The sequence below is a fragment of the Gallinula chloropus genome, assembly GCF_964237585.1.
Source record: "Gallinula chloropus genome assembly, chromosome: 5".
Lineage (NCBI taxonomy): Eukaryota > Metazoa > Chordata > Aves > Gruiformes > Rallidae > Gallinula > Gallinula chloropus.
In genome coordinates this window covers 50,328,020-50,345,427 of record NC_140090.1, presented here as the reverse complement: position 1 = coordinate 50,345,427, position 17,408 = coordinate 50,328,020, and the positions used below count along the sequence as shown (strand labels likewise).

General features: G+C 50.5%; 1 protein-coding gene across 1 annotated transcript; it reads left to right on the top strand.

The window, feature by feature from the left end:
- Positions 1-8,779: 8,779 nt before the first annotated feature.
- Positions 8,780-12,839, top strand: LOC311192172 (lipase member M-like; the record flags this gene model as incomplete). Its single annotated transcript, XM_084264595.1, has 9 exons — positions 8,780-8,881; positions 9,238-9,355; positions 9,758-9,956; positions 10,061-10,170; positions 10,498-10,634; positions 11,296-11,442; positions 11,933-12,004; positions 12,364-12,429; positions 12,606-12,839. The coding sequence occupies 9 exons, from the start codon at positions 8,780-8,782 to the stop codon at positions 12,837-12,839; spliced, it is 1,185 nt and encodes a 394-aa protein (XP_084120721.1).
- Positions 12,840-17,408: the final 4,569 nt, after the last annotated feature.

Below are 17,408 nucleotides of genomic sequence, written 5' to 3'. Positions count from 1 at the left end.
TCAGGCTTGAAAGTGAAGGTCGTTCCTGAAGAAACAAGTCTAAAAGCACTTTAAAAACAAATCCATTGAAAAAATTGGGATAAAAATTAACAATTCTGAGCTTAAAAGCCAAGCTTACTCCATAGGTTTTGGAAGTTACTCAATTTTTCTCTTGCAACACCAAACACCCACTGAACAGCAGAGAGAGAAGAGGAGATTACTTGAAAGCAACAGCAAGGTGAACCATTGGACTGCTTTCTCATTGGTGCTGCTGTGATTCCCAGATCCCAACAAGACTGGAGTGAACATGGTGTGAGTCACTGGAGTGAGCACCCACCACCTATGGGTCTTACCTGCCCGTAGTGCTGGTGGGGACGGTGTCTGTCTGGCTGTGAACCAGTGAACCAGAACTTGGTGTTCAAGGGAACATCTGAAGATGTTGCTGACTATCAGCCTGCATGATGGCAGGGGAGAGAGAGAGAGCTTTGGGCTTGCTTGGGTATCGAAATAGATACCTGCTGGGGTGCCAGAGCAGACAGGGCTTCCATCCATGCCGGTGGTGTCTGAGGGCCCTTGGGTGCCAAACCCCCGCAGGGTGCCCCAGCCACGGGGAAGGGCTGCTGCTGGCCAGGCAGGCAGCACAGGCTGGCTGGGCCTGCTATGAAGACAGGAGCGATGGCTGGCTGTCATCTCTGCTCCTTGCCCCAAGGGCATCCTTGGGCTGCAGGGGTGGGTTGCAGGATGCAGAAAAGTCTGCAGGAGCTGGGGTGCTGGGGGGTGGGGGATGGGGGATAGACGCAGTGTGGTGGTGCCTTGGTCCCTTCTGGCTGGTGGCTGCTAAGGACTCTCTGGATGAGGCAGGGGGTATCTGCTACCCGTTGCCCAGCCAGGACTCCAGCACAGAGGAGTTCTTCTACAGGCCATGAGAAGCCTTGGGAGGCACAGGCCTTGTCCTGAGGGGAGAATCTAAGTGCCCAGCCATTGTCTGCTGAGAATACCACATTGGTGTGACAAGCAAGGCCTGAAGGGTGGGGGAGAGGACTCATCTGGTCACGAGCAGCCAGGGAGCCAGCGAGGACAGATGTCCTCTGAGGCTGCCTATCTGGGAATAGAGGAGGAACAGTGGGGTGGGATGGTCCTGACCACAGTGATGATGAGATGATCGAGTCCCTGGCTTGCAAATCTCCCAATCGACTCCTCTGTGGGTGTTGGACTGACTAAAGCTTCTGCTCAAGTGGCTTCCACATCTGTCTGCCAGCCCTCTGGCTAACAGTGTGTTTATGTGTCAATCAATATGTGCAGCATCTCTCCTACTGAGCTTCTGCTCTTTAGTTATCTGCAGATGCATGTAGTTTAGGACAGATCTTGGAGGTTTCTGGTAAGTCACAAAGCAGGGTGATTTTCCAACTAGATGAGGCTGCTTAAGGCTTTGTGCTGTCCAGTTTCGAGCATTTCCAGGGATGGGCATCCCACCAGTAATCTGGGTACCTGTTCCAGTGCTGAATTACATCTGTTGAGAATATTTCCCCCCCTCTAAAATTTTGGCTGTACTGCTGGTCCTTTCCCCAACTGTTGTTCTTGTTCTGCAGGGCTCTGGACAAGAGATAATTTATTACATTAGCCTTTCCTGAGACAACACTTTAGGAGTGTTAATACAGGAAATACCATTCCTGTAATGCTGTAGGGCCAGGTAGAAGTCATTAGAGTACCAAAGTATCTTGCCCCAAATGGGAAGCTGTTGTGAAATCTTCCCCTTCTCGGCATTCAGTAATTTCTTGCATGTCTTCTGCTGTAGCAGTCGCATGATGGTGGCTTTCTCTGCCATGTCTTTACATTTTACTTGTGTTTACACGTGTTTACATGGGTACCTGTGGTTGAGGCTTTCAGTGCAGGGTACGACGTCTTGCATTAAAGGAGCCTTGGATCTTTTTCTTGGTCAAGTTGATGACTAAACACCTACTTTTTTACCATGGCACTTCTTTACATGGTCTTCACTCTCTTTTCTTGCAGGAATGCCCATCTTTGCCTTGTCAGGTCCATGCCTGATGCTGCCTAAATGATCACATAGGGAAGGGTATTCCTAGCCCGGTAATTTGCCATCTCTATGTAGCTGTTTTCAAGGCAGGAGAGGTTGCAAACATGTCCAAGCAGGAGTGCAATAAGCAGCAAGGTCATTGGCAGAGACATTTGTCAGTGGGTTCTTGCAAGTCTACTGCTTATGCTTCCTTTGGGATTCATTACATTTTCTCCAATACCTCAGGTGACTCAAAACAAAAACCCAACTAGTTTTGCACTGTGTCCTCTCCACATTTTTCAAAACACTAAACCTCCTCTGCTGAACATGCTGCATCCACCTGAAGCCCTCGAGATGCATGCCCTAGTTTGCACGAGGCACTGCAGGAGTTTGGGAAAAGGCTATGGGACAAGCTTGTAGGTAATTAAATGCTGCCTTTTGGACTGCTTGGACTGTGCTATCAGCACCGTGAGCCCCAGATTTTGAGTCCTGACATTTGTGCCCCAAGAAATGCTGTGTGAACGGTTACAGCCTTGCACCGAGCTACTGATTCAGCCTGCTTCCTCCAGAACCTCAGCTGGGCGTGGGGAATGGTATCCAAAGGCCCTGTAATTAAACAAAGTTCTTGCAAAGTGCCACTTCCTGCTCTTTCATGTGAGCATTTACATTTAGAAAAAACAAACAAACAATAATTCTGTTGGTGAAAACCACAATAAGCCAGAGGCCTCTTGCACTGACAGAGGAAATGTTCTGCTCACTGGTGATACCCTCCCAAAAGAGTCATGAGCACTGTGCGACCCATTCTGTCTTCTGCTGGGCTGATACCCCAGCTGGACATTTATTTCTTGAGCTCCTTCAACTGAGGTGACACAATCATTCCTTGTCTGTGGATGAGCTTGGTCTATGGAAGACAGAGCAGGACATCTCTATGGTCCTCAGTCACCACCTCAGAGCAATGTGGTACAAGAGTAAAACCTTGTTTTGTCAGCGCTGGACAAACATTTCAGTCAGCAAGCTGGAGATCCTCCCATTGCATGGCAACAGGCTGCTCTGTTTCTCAGGAAGGTTGGTGGTGTTTGTGCTGGCACCCTAATTCAAGAGGAAGTAAGCATCCATGGAGAACCAGCTGCTGCCATGTGTATGACACGTACATCTCCTTTGTCCAGGGCAGCTCCTTGTTTCTTATGCATCCAGCTGCAGGAAGAGCAAGCTGACTCAGGCAAACCAGCCTTAGACCAACATATAGGAAGCCACTGGCAATAGACCCATCACCTCAGGTCTTGCTGCACGAGTCCAATTGCTTTCCACAGTGATGTTCTTGAATAACGTCCCAGTACTAGCTCTGCCATTGAGGCTCATGAGTCACAACCCAAGGAAGAGAGCTGCAGCTGGTGTGGGTCCTGGTCTGGGCATTCCTCTAACCCAGATGACCTGTTGCAACACAAGACTTGAAGCTGCCTGCCAAGAGCCTGACTTGCTGGTTGTCCTGCAGAGACATGGTGCTGGCAAAATGCATTTGTTACTTGTTCAGATCAAGGCACCGACTGGGAGTATCCGGTCAGACTTGCGATTCTTGGGACTTGTATAACTCATGGGCAGGAGAAACCCTTCTTACTTACTTACTGTCTTTGCTGCCATGACAGTCACATCCAAAAGCAGTTAAAAACCAAGGGCATATCAGCATGACCGGGGCAGACATGTCTCCAGATGTTGTTGGCATTAGATGCCTGGGGAGAGGACTTTCAAAACAATGTTTATGCCCAGTTCTTCAGATCTTATTATTTATGTTACATGCAGGGAACACAGTCAAAGGCAATACTTTCAGGCATGTGATCTGTGATCTTGCAGTCCCAAGGCTTCACCATCCCTGGCTTTGCAGCAGGTGCCACTGTGCTTTGGTCTGTGCATCTATACTCACATCCCACCTGGAGAAGAGGGGGTCACAGGTTCTCTGCAAGCTCTTGAGAGCCCATGGAATGGTGTAGGGATGGGAGGATCTGGGCTGTGACCTTGTGCAGATCCCATGTTGACTGTCCTGTTTTCCCTAGCTGGTAGAAAGTGGAGACGTACACTTTTTCAATCATGGGGGATATGGGAGAAGTACACCAAAGTGGGACTCCAGACTCTCATGGTCAGTGAGCCCTGCACAGGAGCTGGGAAATGCCATGTAGACCAGAAACCGTTAATGTATTAATTGCTTGCTCATGGATGATTACCCCATATGCCAGGCTGGTTATGCTTGTTTTCCTGGATGTTTAGTGGATGCTTCTTTGAACTCATATGTGTCCACCTCAGTGAGACAGAGCCACAGCTGCTGGCAACAGTCCTGCCATGAGCAGGAGGCTGGGATGCAATCCTCAGCGGTCCCTTTCCATTGTCATTGCTCGCGTGGAGAGAGGAGAAGAGATGAGGCTCGAAGACCCATGGTAGAAGGGGCCTGTGGATGCAGAGCCTCCTTCCTTTCAAGCTAGGCAGTGTGGTCACCCCTGTGCCTGCTGCCGACGTGCAGAGCTGATACACAATGCCAGTGGGTAGCCACACCAGGTAAGCCAAGCGTGAGCAGATGGTGACCTGTCCGGCCACCCCAGAGCACCTTGCCCGTCGTATTACGGATGAGGCAGATGGGATCCCGCTGCAGAGGTATGAAAAATATGCAACACCCAATTGCAGGATGCCACAAGACCTGGGTGTTCCTGGTGATGGGGACATTACCCAACAGCTCGTTATCTACCTTCAAGGTGCAGTGCTTCGCTGTTGAGCTCCCTGGGGTTCAGGATGCCCTGCCTGAATCATTGGGCAGGAGAGGAAGAGCACGCAATGTGATTGGAGAGGGACTGGACTTTCAGATGTTGACACACGAGTCCCAACCTCTCCATGAGCCTTTATAAGCTGAGAGGATGGATTTGCTCAGTGTTGCCGACTCTCCAGACTGCACCGATGGGCCTGGATCAGCAGGTCAGGTTGAATGTGTCGTGTGTGCTCTCCTTCTAACCCAGGCTGTTGCTGGAAGAAAGGATCCCAACCCAGTCAAGAGGCTTTTTATTCCTCCAGTTGATCATTTTAAGTGTGGAGTACTCAGGTGTTTTGGTCACCATCGCAAAGTGTCCTCTGAAAGGTGTGCTCTGCAGTTCTGCATCTGAGATCCTTGCTTTTTGCAAGCACGAGTGCTGGTGCTTCCCAGGTTGCTGAAGGAGTGCTGTGAATCTTCCTGGATGTGGTTAGCCATTTTCCTGGGTCTCCCCAGGAGATGGGATGTCCCTGTAGTCCTATCTTTGTCTTGACTGGATTACTCAGGGCTGAAGTGTGGGGAATGGCACCTCTGAGAAGGAGCAGAGACCATTTCTGCTCTTCTCCATCCTGCTTACCAGTGCCCAGGGACTCACAGCTGAGCGGCAGTTTGCCACTAGAGATGGTGGTTCTGGGTTTGGATGGTGGAATGTGTTGCAGTGTCTCTTCTGAGGAAGGCACTGTTGGGCTCTTCTCAAGTTGGTTGATGTGTTCTGGCACATACATTGTCGTGGTGCCTGAGGCAAGTGGTGAGAGGACCTGAAGCTGAGGTGAGTGGCCCCAGGGTCTGGGCCCAGTAGTGCTATCAGGCAGTACTGAAGCTCTGATGTGTGGCAGTGTGTGGCTGTGCCAGCTGGAGGTGGGCAGCTGGGGGGTGGAGATGCCCCACTGTAGTAAAGCTCTGTGGAGGTGAGGCTTGCTGGGCTGGCTCCAGGCTGCAGCCCAGGGATGGACACAACTCTGATGACTTGTGTGACACCAAGGCTTGGGTGCAGGAGGCCAGGACTGTCCTTCTGGCTGATCTTTGTGTGTGCCTACTATGTTTTTACAGCAAAAGCTAGGAGTCTATTAGTGCTTGCTGAACGCCACAGCTATGCGCAGCAACTAGTCCATCCTCTTCTGCCACAAAGTCTTTAATCTCCTGGGATACCAGAAGGACTTGATTCTTTAAGTGGCTGAATGCTTGTCAGTGCTCTTGTTGACATCATACCCCTGGCAAGAACTACAGACTGCGTGGAGAACGGATGGAGAGGAGCCCTGAGGAGAAGGATTTGGGGGTGTTGATTGATGTAAAGCTCAATGTGACCCAGCACTCTGCACTGGCAGCCCAGAAAGCCAGCTGTGTCCTGGGCTGCATACACAGCAGCATGATCAGCAGGCCTGACAGGAGGATCTGCTTCTCTGCTCCAATCTGGGGAGAACCCCCCTGCAGTGCTGCATCCAGCTCAGGGGTTCCCAGGACAAGAAGGACATGGAACTGTTGGAGCAGGTCCAGAGGATGATCCAAGGGCTGGATCACCTCTGGTCTAGAGACAGGTTGGGAGAGATGGGCTGGTTCAGCCTGGAGAAGAGAAGGCTGTGGGGAGACCTCCGAGCCTCCTCCAGTTCCACGAGGGGCTCCAGGAAAGCTGGAGAGGGGCTGATGCCAAGGGCAGGGAAGAACAGGACAGGGGAATGGCCTTCAGCTGCAGGAGGGCAGCTGGAGAGGGGCTGGGAGGCAGAAATCCTTTCCGGAGAGGGTGAGAGGTCCTGGCACAGGGTGCCCAGAGAAGCTGTGACTGTCCCTGGATCCCTGGCAGGGTTCAAGGCCAGGCTGGATGGGGCTTGGGGGCACCCTGGGCTGCTGGGAGGTGTCCCTGTCCATTGCAGGGGTGGCACTGGGGACTCACCCACACCATTCTATGACTTGATCTGTGGGCTTTGTGGCACAGCTTTTTATAGGTCATGGCTACCATGGTGGTGTGGTTGTGAGCCAGCACGTGCCACAGAAACCACAGCCTGTGGGATGTTGCCAGTCATGGGCCAGTGGAAGGTCATTTTGTGTGTGATGATGTGCAGGGCTGGATGCAAATGGAGGGGAAAAGGTTAATGGGGTTAAGCAGGGATGGAGACCTCTCTGCTCAGTGAGTGGGGAAAGGCCAAGTCCAGCCCAGATATGGTTTTTTGAAGAGGAATTGTGCAGACCTCTGATCAGAGCAGGACCACTCTGGTGCTAACTTGGGCCAACCCTGATTTTGTTCAGCCAAGCCTTGAAAGCCAAGGTGTAGACCTAGGGAAAGAAGCTGTTTCCCAAGTGACATGCTCATTGAGAAAATGTGATTGGTATGAAAACTCAGGGTGGGTTTTGCAACAGAAAAACAGTGCTGGGAAGTAAATTGTCATGGGCAGGGCCCCTCTGGCATCTCCTAATTGCTGTTCAGGCTTGGATTCTTGGTGTCTTGTAATCCACAGAGCCTACTGAAGTGTCTGTTTCAGTAATGTGGTCTGTCTCTGATGTCCCCAGGCATGGCCTACGTCTTGCCTGTGTCTGTGTGCAATTGAGCCTGGTGAGAAGGTGGCCACTGTAATTGCTTCCTTCCTGCTGTCCTTCCTACCTTCCTTCTGCTTGCAGTTTGGAGGGGATACAGACTGAAAGCGCCTTAAAGAGGTGATTTACACCCGCGGATCCAGCCTGCAGTTGTGGTCACCAGTGTCAGGCAGCTGGACAGGACAAGTGCCAGTAGGGGAGATCAGGTTTGGTGATGCTGTGATCACAGGGGAGTCTTGCCTGTCCTTCTACCCACCATCACAGTATTTTAATGCCAGAATGTCCTCACCTGCATAGGCACCCAGGTGTTGGTGATGGACTTGAACACTGAACCAGACTTGAGTTAACATTTTGTTTTAATATGTGGGATGGAGTTTTCTCTCTTGCACACATGGTGCTGTGTGGTTAGGTGTCACTGCTTTCCTGAGCAGCCCAGGAACACCTTTCCATGCTGGAAGTATTCTGGGAAAATGTGCCCAGACACCTCTGGCAAAGAGTACAGAGCCTTTTCTAGCTCCTGCAACTGGGTCACCAGGGAAATGGACTTAGCTGGACCTGGATCCACTTGTGCTGTGGAGCTGGGGATGGCAGGGCACACTAGGAGCACACAGTGAGGAACTATAAACCATCCAAGGCAAAGATGGAGCAAGGGAGACCCTGCAGAACAGAGCTGTGACAATAACCCTCCTGCTTGGAGGAGGATGCTTTTGCCAGAGAGGGGGTGGCGGGAGGCTGCTTGTCCTACATGTTGGTTACAGCTGGACCAGGGCCAGGTGGGAAGGGTCAGCAGGACATGCTTGGGGTGGATTCCTAACTGCACGGGGGATTCTGAAGCACTGGGACATGGGAGATAATACTGACATATTAAGACACCTCTATGAATATAAAGCTTAAGCCTCTGGCTCTCCACCTGTGTGGTGTGGATGTAGCTCTCAGACGGACAGTGGTGTCCAGGTGATGAGCGGCAGCACCAGTGGGCTGGTCCCCACTCAAGGTGGGCACTGTAAAAGCAGCTCTGTGGGGTCAAGTCAGGGCTCTAGGTAGCCTCTGTTAGTGTCTAGAGAAGTAGTCCTAGGGAAGGGCAAAAGAGCAGGACAGCAGCCACACAAGTGGCTTTCCCTGAACCCCTGCCAGTTCCCGCTGTGCTCTGCTCAGGTTTCCCCCAGACCTCTTTCCATTACAGCCCCTGGGGACCCCCAGCCCTTGCCACTCATGTGCCCCTTGGTGTTCTTGCTTAACTCCCTTCAACCAGATCTGCAAGGTGCTGCTGAGTGCCTGGTGCTGGGCAGAGGGTCTCATATGGTGCCACAGCTGGCATGGTTTGAGCTCAAAATGCCTAAGACGTTGCAGCATCATGCATCAGAGGTGTGGGTAGAGGTGTTGGTGCTTCATGGTGTTTACTTGTGCCTCCAGCACACCCACATCCTGCTCACCCCAACCCTGTTATCCCACAGGTGCTGTGGAGAAGCAAGATGTGGCTGCTGCTGGTGGCCCTGTGCCTGGCCCATGGGCTGGATGATGCCTTCCCACACACCGGAGTGAGCCATGAGAACCCTGAGCAGTTCATGAATATCGTAAGTGCCAGGGGGTCAAACCCACCTGCCATGGGACCTGGGCTTGCCCAGGGTGGTGTGCCCAAAGTCCTCCCTGAGGGACCTGCTGTCCCACATCACTTAACCTGGAGTCTTCTGGGAGGCCTGGGGTACCAAGAGTTTCGTGTGTTTGCATGGATGTCACTCACTTCATGCCCTTAGCTTGAGGTTGGCCTCTCCCTGGCCTTCCTCTAAAGTAGGTGGACCTTCAGATCTCATGTGTGCAGGTGGGGGTGACACCAGAGAGGGTGGGCGGTGAGAGTGGGTGTTGCTGGGTCAGCTGTGGGGTGATGAACACCAGTGGGTCACTGTCTCCCTTTGGACTGTTGTCCCTGCAGAGCCAGAAGATCCGTTTCCATGGGTATCCCAGTGAGGAGTATGATGTGCTGACAGAGGATGGCTACTTCCTCAGCCTCAACCGCATTCCCCACAGCAAGGGGCGTTCAGGTGGGCTTGGTTTCACTGAGGGTGAAGCAACCGTGACCCTACTCAGAGCTGAGGCAGTGTGCAAGGGGAAGCCAGTGTAAACATCCATGCCTTCAGACACAGTTTTGGCAGCTGGAAGAGGGATGAGAAGCTTTTTCCCAGATAACTTGAGCTGCCCTTGGGGATGCAGGAGCTCAGCATTGTGTTTCATTGCATCAGAGATGGGGCAGGGTGACCTGGTGAGCTCCAGCTGCTCCTTCCCAGGAGCAAACCCTTGTCCTGGTACAAGGTTTCCTCATAGCTCAGGGCCAGGGTTGGCAAAAATCCTTCAAACAAGCAAAAAAAAAAAAGCACCAGCACAGCCAGGGAAATCGTAGGAGAAGGGAATGTTAAAGATGCAGCCTCTGAAGTACTCAATTTCTCCTCTTTCAGGATCCAAGTCACCTGTGTTGATAGTGCATGGGTTCAGTTTAGATGGTGGTGACTGGGTGGACAACCTCCCCAAAACCAGCCTGGGCTTCATCCTCGCAGACGCAGGGTATGACGTCTGGATTGGAAACAACCGGGGCAACAGCTGGTCCCGACGGCACCTGAACCTTTCTGTTGACCAAGAGGAGTTTTGGGATTTCAGGTGAGGAATGGGGTTGGGATGCAGGGCCACCAGTGCCAAGCACCTGATGTCCATGGGAGGCTGAGATATGGGCATCTCCTCCGGCTTCTCTTCTTGCTCCCCAGCTTCCATGAGATGGCTGTGTACGACCTGCCTGCCATGGTGGACTTCATCCTAAGGAAAACTGGGCAGGAGAAGCTGTTCTACATTGGCCACGCTCAGGGCAACTCTCTGGGTGAGTGAGGAGGAGGAGCAGGGTGCCGGATGCTGTGGGAGAGGCCCATCCACGTCTGCCCCAAAGCAGAGGCTGGTTGGGACAGGGCTGCATCAGCCCAAGGGGCCACTTCTCCTGCCTGAGTTCTGTATGGCAGAGTCATACAGAACTTGTCTTGCCAGCTGTCCTGGGCTGCGCTCACACCCAGGAGTGCTGCAGCTTCATTTTGTTCAGACCCTGTGGCTCAGACAGGGGGTCTGTGATGCGAGGAGGGGATTCGTGTGCTCGGGTCCACGTGGCAGTTGCTTATAGGGTCTTTACAGTCTCTTGTGTGTTGGTTTCTTTCAGGTTTCATAGCATTCTCGAACATGCCACAACTGGCTGGAAAGATCAAACTCTTCTTTGCCCTGGCCCCTCTCTACACTTTTCATCATGCCAAGGGCCCTGTGTTGAAGATAGCATTTTTACCAGATGTGGTGCTGAAGGTACATGAAGTCCTTGTGTGCAATTACTCCTGAGACCCAGGGGCTTTTGGGAACTTGCATCCCTTGTGGTGCTGCTAAGCACCGAGCCCATGCCTGCAGCAGACGTGGGAGATGTGCGGGGAGGTGAGGGACCCTCATGTCCCAGGGATGTCCCTCTCTGCCCAGTTGAGCATAACCAGATTTCACTGTTTAAAATATCCATACTTGTTTGTCACCCCCTTGTTTGTTTTTGCCGACTCACCTCACCAGGAGGTGCTCAGAGCAGCCCTGCACCACTGCCATTACACCCTGTGCTCTAGCAGCTAGTAAAGGGCTGGGAGGGGAGCTGGTACTCTCCTTGGATACACTGCATCTGAGGACCATCTGTCAATGGAGGTGGCAGATGAGTGGTATGAGTTTGACCATCCTAAGCTGAGCTTTGGAAGCTGGTACCTTAGAGATGATGTGCCAGAGGTGACAACAGCATGGTGTGGAAACAGATGGTGATGGTATCATGCTGCTCTCAGAGTTGGGTGTGACCATGGGTCAGCCTCGAGAGGATGACCAGCCCAAACATGTCAACAACCATATTGAGGAGCGGCCTGACAGTGCTGTCTGGAGACAAGCAGGTCCCATGGAGGGGACATGTGCTGTTGTGACCTGTTTCCTTGCCCCCTTGTAGGCAATATTTGGGATGAAACAACTGACTCTGGTGGGGAGGAAGGAGAGGGCCATCCTTGCGAAGACATGCAGCACCTCGCTAACAGCTGAAGTCTGTGAAAATGAGATCTTCCTCATTGGCGGGTACAACAAGAAGAACTTGAACGCGGTGAGTACATCCCTCTCTGGGTCACAGCAATCTCAAGCTTTCCTAGACACCTAGAGAGAGCTAATGAGATACAAAAATGAGTAAAAAACCCCACAAAATAAGGTGTGGAAAGCACTGTTCCAGGCAGTGGCTATTCAATGATTTCTTTCAGTGGTGTTGGGGTGTTAAACCTTGTGGAGGGTTCAGTGGGAAGGACTTACTTGTGGTCTTGTTTGCGAAGGAAAGGTAACTCCTGCCTTGGTTTCTGCTGACCTAAAACAAGTTTACAGGAAGAAAAAAAATACTATGATTGGATCAGATGTGTCTCCATTTCAAAGCAGTGGTTCACCTTTAAGAGCTGCTACTAGCTGGGAACGGGATAAAGCTGCTGGAGAATATAAAGTTTATATTGTAGTTGTAAGACAGAATGATTTTTTAAATTTTTTTTTCATTTTTCCTAGGCAGGTTTTCACCATTCTGAACTCACTCAAATACCTTCCTTTTCCCACAGAGCCGACTGGATGTATACCTAGCTCATTTCCCAGACTACACCTCAGTAAAAACTCTTCTCCACTGGGGACAGGTAGAGATACTGGTTTTATCATGACTGCAACCAATGCCTTTTCTTTCAATCTGTGAATACAGTACTTTACAGTGCTGGTTCATTCACCCTGGAGACGGGGAAGGAGGCGTAATCAAAGCAAATAAAAGTTATTTTAAGTTATTTTGGCTGGCCAAGGCAGAGCCACCCAGATGTCTGTCTCCATCCCAAGTAAGGACCCCTTGTAGGTGTGTTTTTGGACTCCATCTTTGCTCCGGCCTGTGGGATGGGCACCAGGGCTGTGCTGGGGCAGAGACTGCTCACCTGGACCCGGCTGCTTGCCATTGGGCTGATGCAAGGTGCTGCCTGCACGGGGTTAACCCTTTGACTCTGCCTTCCAGACTGCCAAAACTGGGGAGTTCAAGCAGTTTGACTACGGGGAGATGAACCAGGAGAAGTACAACCAGGTAAATGGGCATGTGTCGGGGGACAAGCAGAGGATGGGGCAGGCTAAGACCAAAATGGGGGTGGCTTCCTCTGATGCCCAGTATAACCAGAGTGTGCTGAGGTGCCAGGGGAAGTGCACCCCGTCCATTTGTGCTATTAGTGCCTGTGAATAACCGGAGTGTTTCCCCCCTCCCAGGCCACTCCCCCCTTTTACAGGATAGAGGACATGACAGTACCGACCGCCCTGTGGAGCGGTGGGGAGGACTGGGTGAATCCCCCACTGGAGACCCAGCGTTTGCTCCCCCGCATCACCAACCTCGTTCGCCATGAGCACTTCCCTGACTGGAACCACTTTGACCACCACTGGGGTCTGGATGCCCCTCAGCGCATGTACAGGCAGATAGTTGCTCTGATGGAGCAAAATCCATGAATGGTCCATGTGCTGCCCAGGGACAGAGGAGCCACCCATTCCCACATGTCTGGGGGCAAAGGGGTTTGTGTGAGGGCTACCAAACTGCTCTTCCCTTGTTAAAAATGTCTCCTTTCTCCCTATTTCACACTGATTTAATGCCTTAGATGTAATGGTGTAATTTCTACCTGCCCTCTGTGATTAGAGATTGCAATAAACTCTTGTATCAGGTCCAAATTCCAACCCTTTGCTTGCTATAGCTTCACCAGGGCTATATTTATACACCCATTGCTGGGACAAGGTGCACAGGAGACCCCTTCCAACCTAACACATTCTATGATTCTATGAACTCCATCCCAGCCAGACCCAGTACAGACCCAGTACAGATGTTTTTAGACTCTTGGAAGGTCACATCTAACAGCTCTGTCCATAATATTGTACAGCAAAGGGTTGTAGAGCTTGTCTGGCATGTCATCATTCCTGAAACAGAAGATATGCTAGGGGGAATCCATTTCAGAGTTCAATCTTCCCTTGCAATAACCATTTCTCTTATAATAAACAAATAAAATGGCCACTGCAATGTGAAGCTGGAAACTTTCTTTGGAGTTATCAATTAAATCACCGTATCAATGGAAATCACCTTTAAAGGTCCAGAGTTTGCATAAACAGAATTCTGGGCAAAGAGAGAGACCTGTGGGATCAGGAAATTTGGACCAGGACCGCTGCAACCACTCCACAGCATTGACAAGAGATTGCTGCTGAGAATGCCCCTCTTGTGTCACCCGCAGCTCTTCCCCTGACTTCAGAGCCCTTCACAGACCTCCACTGCTCCCCCAGGGACCTCAGGATTCTGGCTGATTCAGCAGCAGCTCAGCTCCACCTGAAGCAGGCCATCTGAGACTTGCTTTTCCAGGAGCTGACATGCCCAGTGGCAAAAGCCTGACTGGCATCCTTTCATTTGTCTGTCAGCCAAGAGACAAACTGCTGACTCAGCAGCTGGTGGAGCCTGGCACGAAGCCTTGCCAAGCTTCAATTGCACCTTCCCACTCAAAGAGCATGCAATACAAGAGCACATCTTCTGCAAAGTGGCAACGGCCTCAAGGCGGTACTGGTGCCGACCCAGTGGTCCCAGCAAGGGGCACTGTGCTTCCCAGCTCCCCAGGCGACCACCAAGCACATCCCCACCGGAAGGAGATACCCACATCAGCAGGTCACTGAGGGCCATGTAGGGGCATCCCTGACTCCTGGCCGAGGGGCTGTGCCCGGGATCTCTGGTCCCCCTCTGTAGAGCTGCTGCCCTGGAGAAGGATTCAGGAGTTGTTCCTTCATTTATTTATATACGCGACCCACACCCAGCCACGTGTCTCATCTGTGAATGTCTCCTACTGCTGGGAGCTGATTTATTTTCATTTCAGTGAGGATTTGGGTCATGGCTTTGTTTCATGGGGTTTAAAAGCGAATGAAAACGTTTGGGCAGAGGAAAAGGAGACAAAACAATCAGGGAAAATCCCTTTTGCACCTATGGCAAAATATGGAGGGAAGATTCATTCTCACTTTTTATTCGCTTCGGGCAAATTGTTTCTGTGTAACTGGCAAGAGAATTAAAAAAAAAAAGAAAAAAAGATGTGTTTAGACAGGATTAACTTACACAAGAATTTGTACTGCTGGAAGATGCTTAGAGAATTTCTTCAAGATAGAAAAGTAAACAATTGCCTAATCCAATAATCTGATCATCCGATAAAATTTTAAAAGTCGTTTTTTTTTTTAAAGCAACAAAAGTATTTACTGGAAACAGACTGTCTTGAACAAGCTGATAAATCTGATTAGGTAAAGAGCATTGCCTCAAAAGACAGTTTTACAGAAGGCTTCTTGGAACGAGACAGAAGCAAGACACTTAGGAAGAAAACAGGGTGAAAAAAGAATTTAAACATGAATTATTTACTGCAACCAACGTGTCCTCGTGATACGCCAGGAAACCATAGTGAACACAAGTTTCTCTTCACAAACAACTTTCATTAAGCTTTCATAACTGCTTGCTGACTTTGTTCCTCAGAGAAGAAAGGCTTAGGGCAGGACCATGAAGAAAGCAGCAGCAGGACAAGAGCATCACCACCATGCCACAGCCATGGGGTTCTCTTGTGTTTTTCATTAGGAGTCACTCTGGGAAGCTTCTTGCCAAAGGATGCTGCAGGTGCCAAAAATGTACATGGATTGATAAAACAAGTGGGAAACAACTTGCGACATTCATCATGGAGCACTTAACAGTATCACAGCTGGCTTGGGAGGATAGGAAATCCCTGTTTGCAGGAAGAGTCCTGACCAGCTTGCTCTGCTGGAGGTATGATACAGGGTGCAAGGAGCATTCCAGCTGGCACAAGAGTAGCACCCTGAAGTGGCCTGCACAAGGACCCTCCAGCATCAGAGCGCTACAACCGTCGCTCGCTTTGATTCCTAGTCAGGAATACTGTCACCAAAAATAACCCACAAAAGCCCTTGGAAATTCTGTTCGCCACCTAGAATTATTTTACATTTCCTCACCAACCTACTATGCCTTTCATGGCTACTTCTAGGTGATGCAGACATCCTAGGAACTTTTAAAGGAAGCGTGACAGACATGACAGGTTTGGCAGTATCATAGAATCATAGAATCATAGAATGGTCTGGGTTGGAAGGGGCCCCAAGGATCATAGAGCTCCAACCCCCCTGCCACAGGCAGGGACACCAACCTCCAGGCCTGGATCTACACAAGGCTGCCCAGGGCCCCATCCAACCTGGCTTTGAACACCTCCAGGGACGGGGCATCCACTACTTCTCTGGGCAGCCTGTTCCAGCACCTCACCACTCTTTCTGTAAAAAACTTCCCCCTAATATCTAATCTAAACCTTCCCTCCTTTAGCTTTAGTCCATTCCCCCTTGTCCTGCCATTATCTGCTCTTTTAAAAAGTTGAATCCCCTCCTGCTTATAAGCTCCCTTCAGGTACTGGAAGGCTGCAATGAGATCCCCCCTCAACCTTCTCTTCTCCAGGCTGAACAAGCCCAGTTCCCTCAGCCTCTCTTTGTAGGGCAGGTGCTCCAGCCCTCTAATCATCCTTGTGGCCCTCCTCTGAACCCTCTCCAACAGTTCCACATCCTTCTTGTATTGGGGGCCCCAGATCTGGACACAGTACTCCAGATGGGGCCACTGCATGACTTCGAGCAATTTCTCCTTGAAATATTGCCACACCTCAATACTAGAGTCTTCCTCCCTGAAACAAGCTGCCTCTGCTGATGTTCACATCATTAACACTTTTATCAGAGTTTTCCTGATGAGCCTTGGAATTTTGGCTGGCAGAAACAAGGATGTGGTTATAAAATAACTGTTCTTCCTCCAGGCTAAAGAAAATGTTGTCAACACATCACAGCATCTTGGAGATCACCACTTTCTCTGTAACCACCATGGTGCAAGAGATGCAGCACATGGGGCTTCTCACTTGGGTCCCCACCCGTTTGGTTGGTCTACGGACACATGCTGAACTGAAGGAAGATGTGAGACCACTCAGGGTAAAGGAAATGGCCAGATCTGTGAGTGCAACCAAAAATAGTGACAGCTCACAGACACTCCATAAGGGACTGGCTGGAACAAAAGTCGGGAAGAAATTTTCAATTCCCCCTAAAAGGGAACTACAGCTGTCCCCAAGGAGCTTTCCACACCACAGCAGACCCTCGTCTCTCTCTTGTTGGGGGAAATGCATGCAAAGACCTGCAATCCATCAGGGGACGTGTTGTGCTGGGGGCAAGCAGCTAGGTTGAAGTATGATGTCTTTCTGCACTGAAGGTTTAAAAAACATTTCCTGCACAAGGAAAAATAACCATTTTTAAAGAACAACCAGTCAGCATGATACTGGTGGCCAGAGAGCATCCCGCTGCTGCACAGCCCAAGCAGGCTTCTATGTCACAGCAAAAGGCAGGGGGACCTGTTGCAGACAAGACCTCTTTTCTTTTGGTCCACGTGCGTCAGTTAGTCTAAAATACTGCCAAAAAATGGGAAAAACAGTCACTGCTATGCTTAACATTGAAATTCAAGCCAACTCTTGTTCTAACTAAAGGTCTACATGCTGAGTTGAAGAGAGGAAATGCAGATTTTTGTTTCATGTGAGCTCGGCCGTAACAGCTCAGCCTCTATTTTCCACCTGTGCAGGGAGATGCATCTTCTCACACGCTTGCCCATGCAAAGAAACTCTGGTGTAGTATTGTCCAGAGAAAACACTTGGAACCTTTCTACACAATTTGTCCCAAAACTGTAAAGACACAACAACGTAGGTGTCCTTTCTTAAAGCAGCCAGACTTTGTCTTATTTCTATGTGATGTACCGATATTGATACTTATATTCATTCCAGCGTAGGCTGAGCCCTCTGTGCCTGGTCTGCCGCACAAATGATGTGCTGCCAGGGATGACCTTTTCTTTGCAGCACTGCTTGGCCATGTGTATGCACCCTGGATTTGAAGAAACCACTCTGGTCCGAAAATACCCAACGCAAATTGAATGGCTCAATCCGACTACCACAACATCTCAGATAAGCCCTAAGACACGGGCACCCTGTAAGTTCCCTA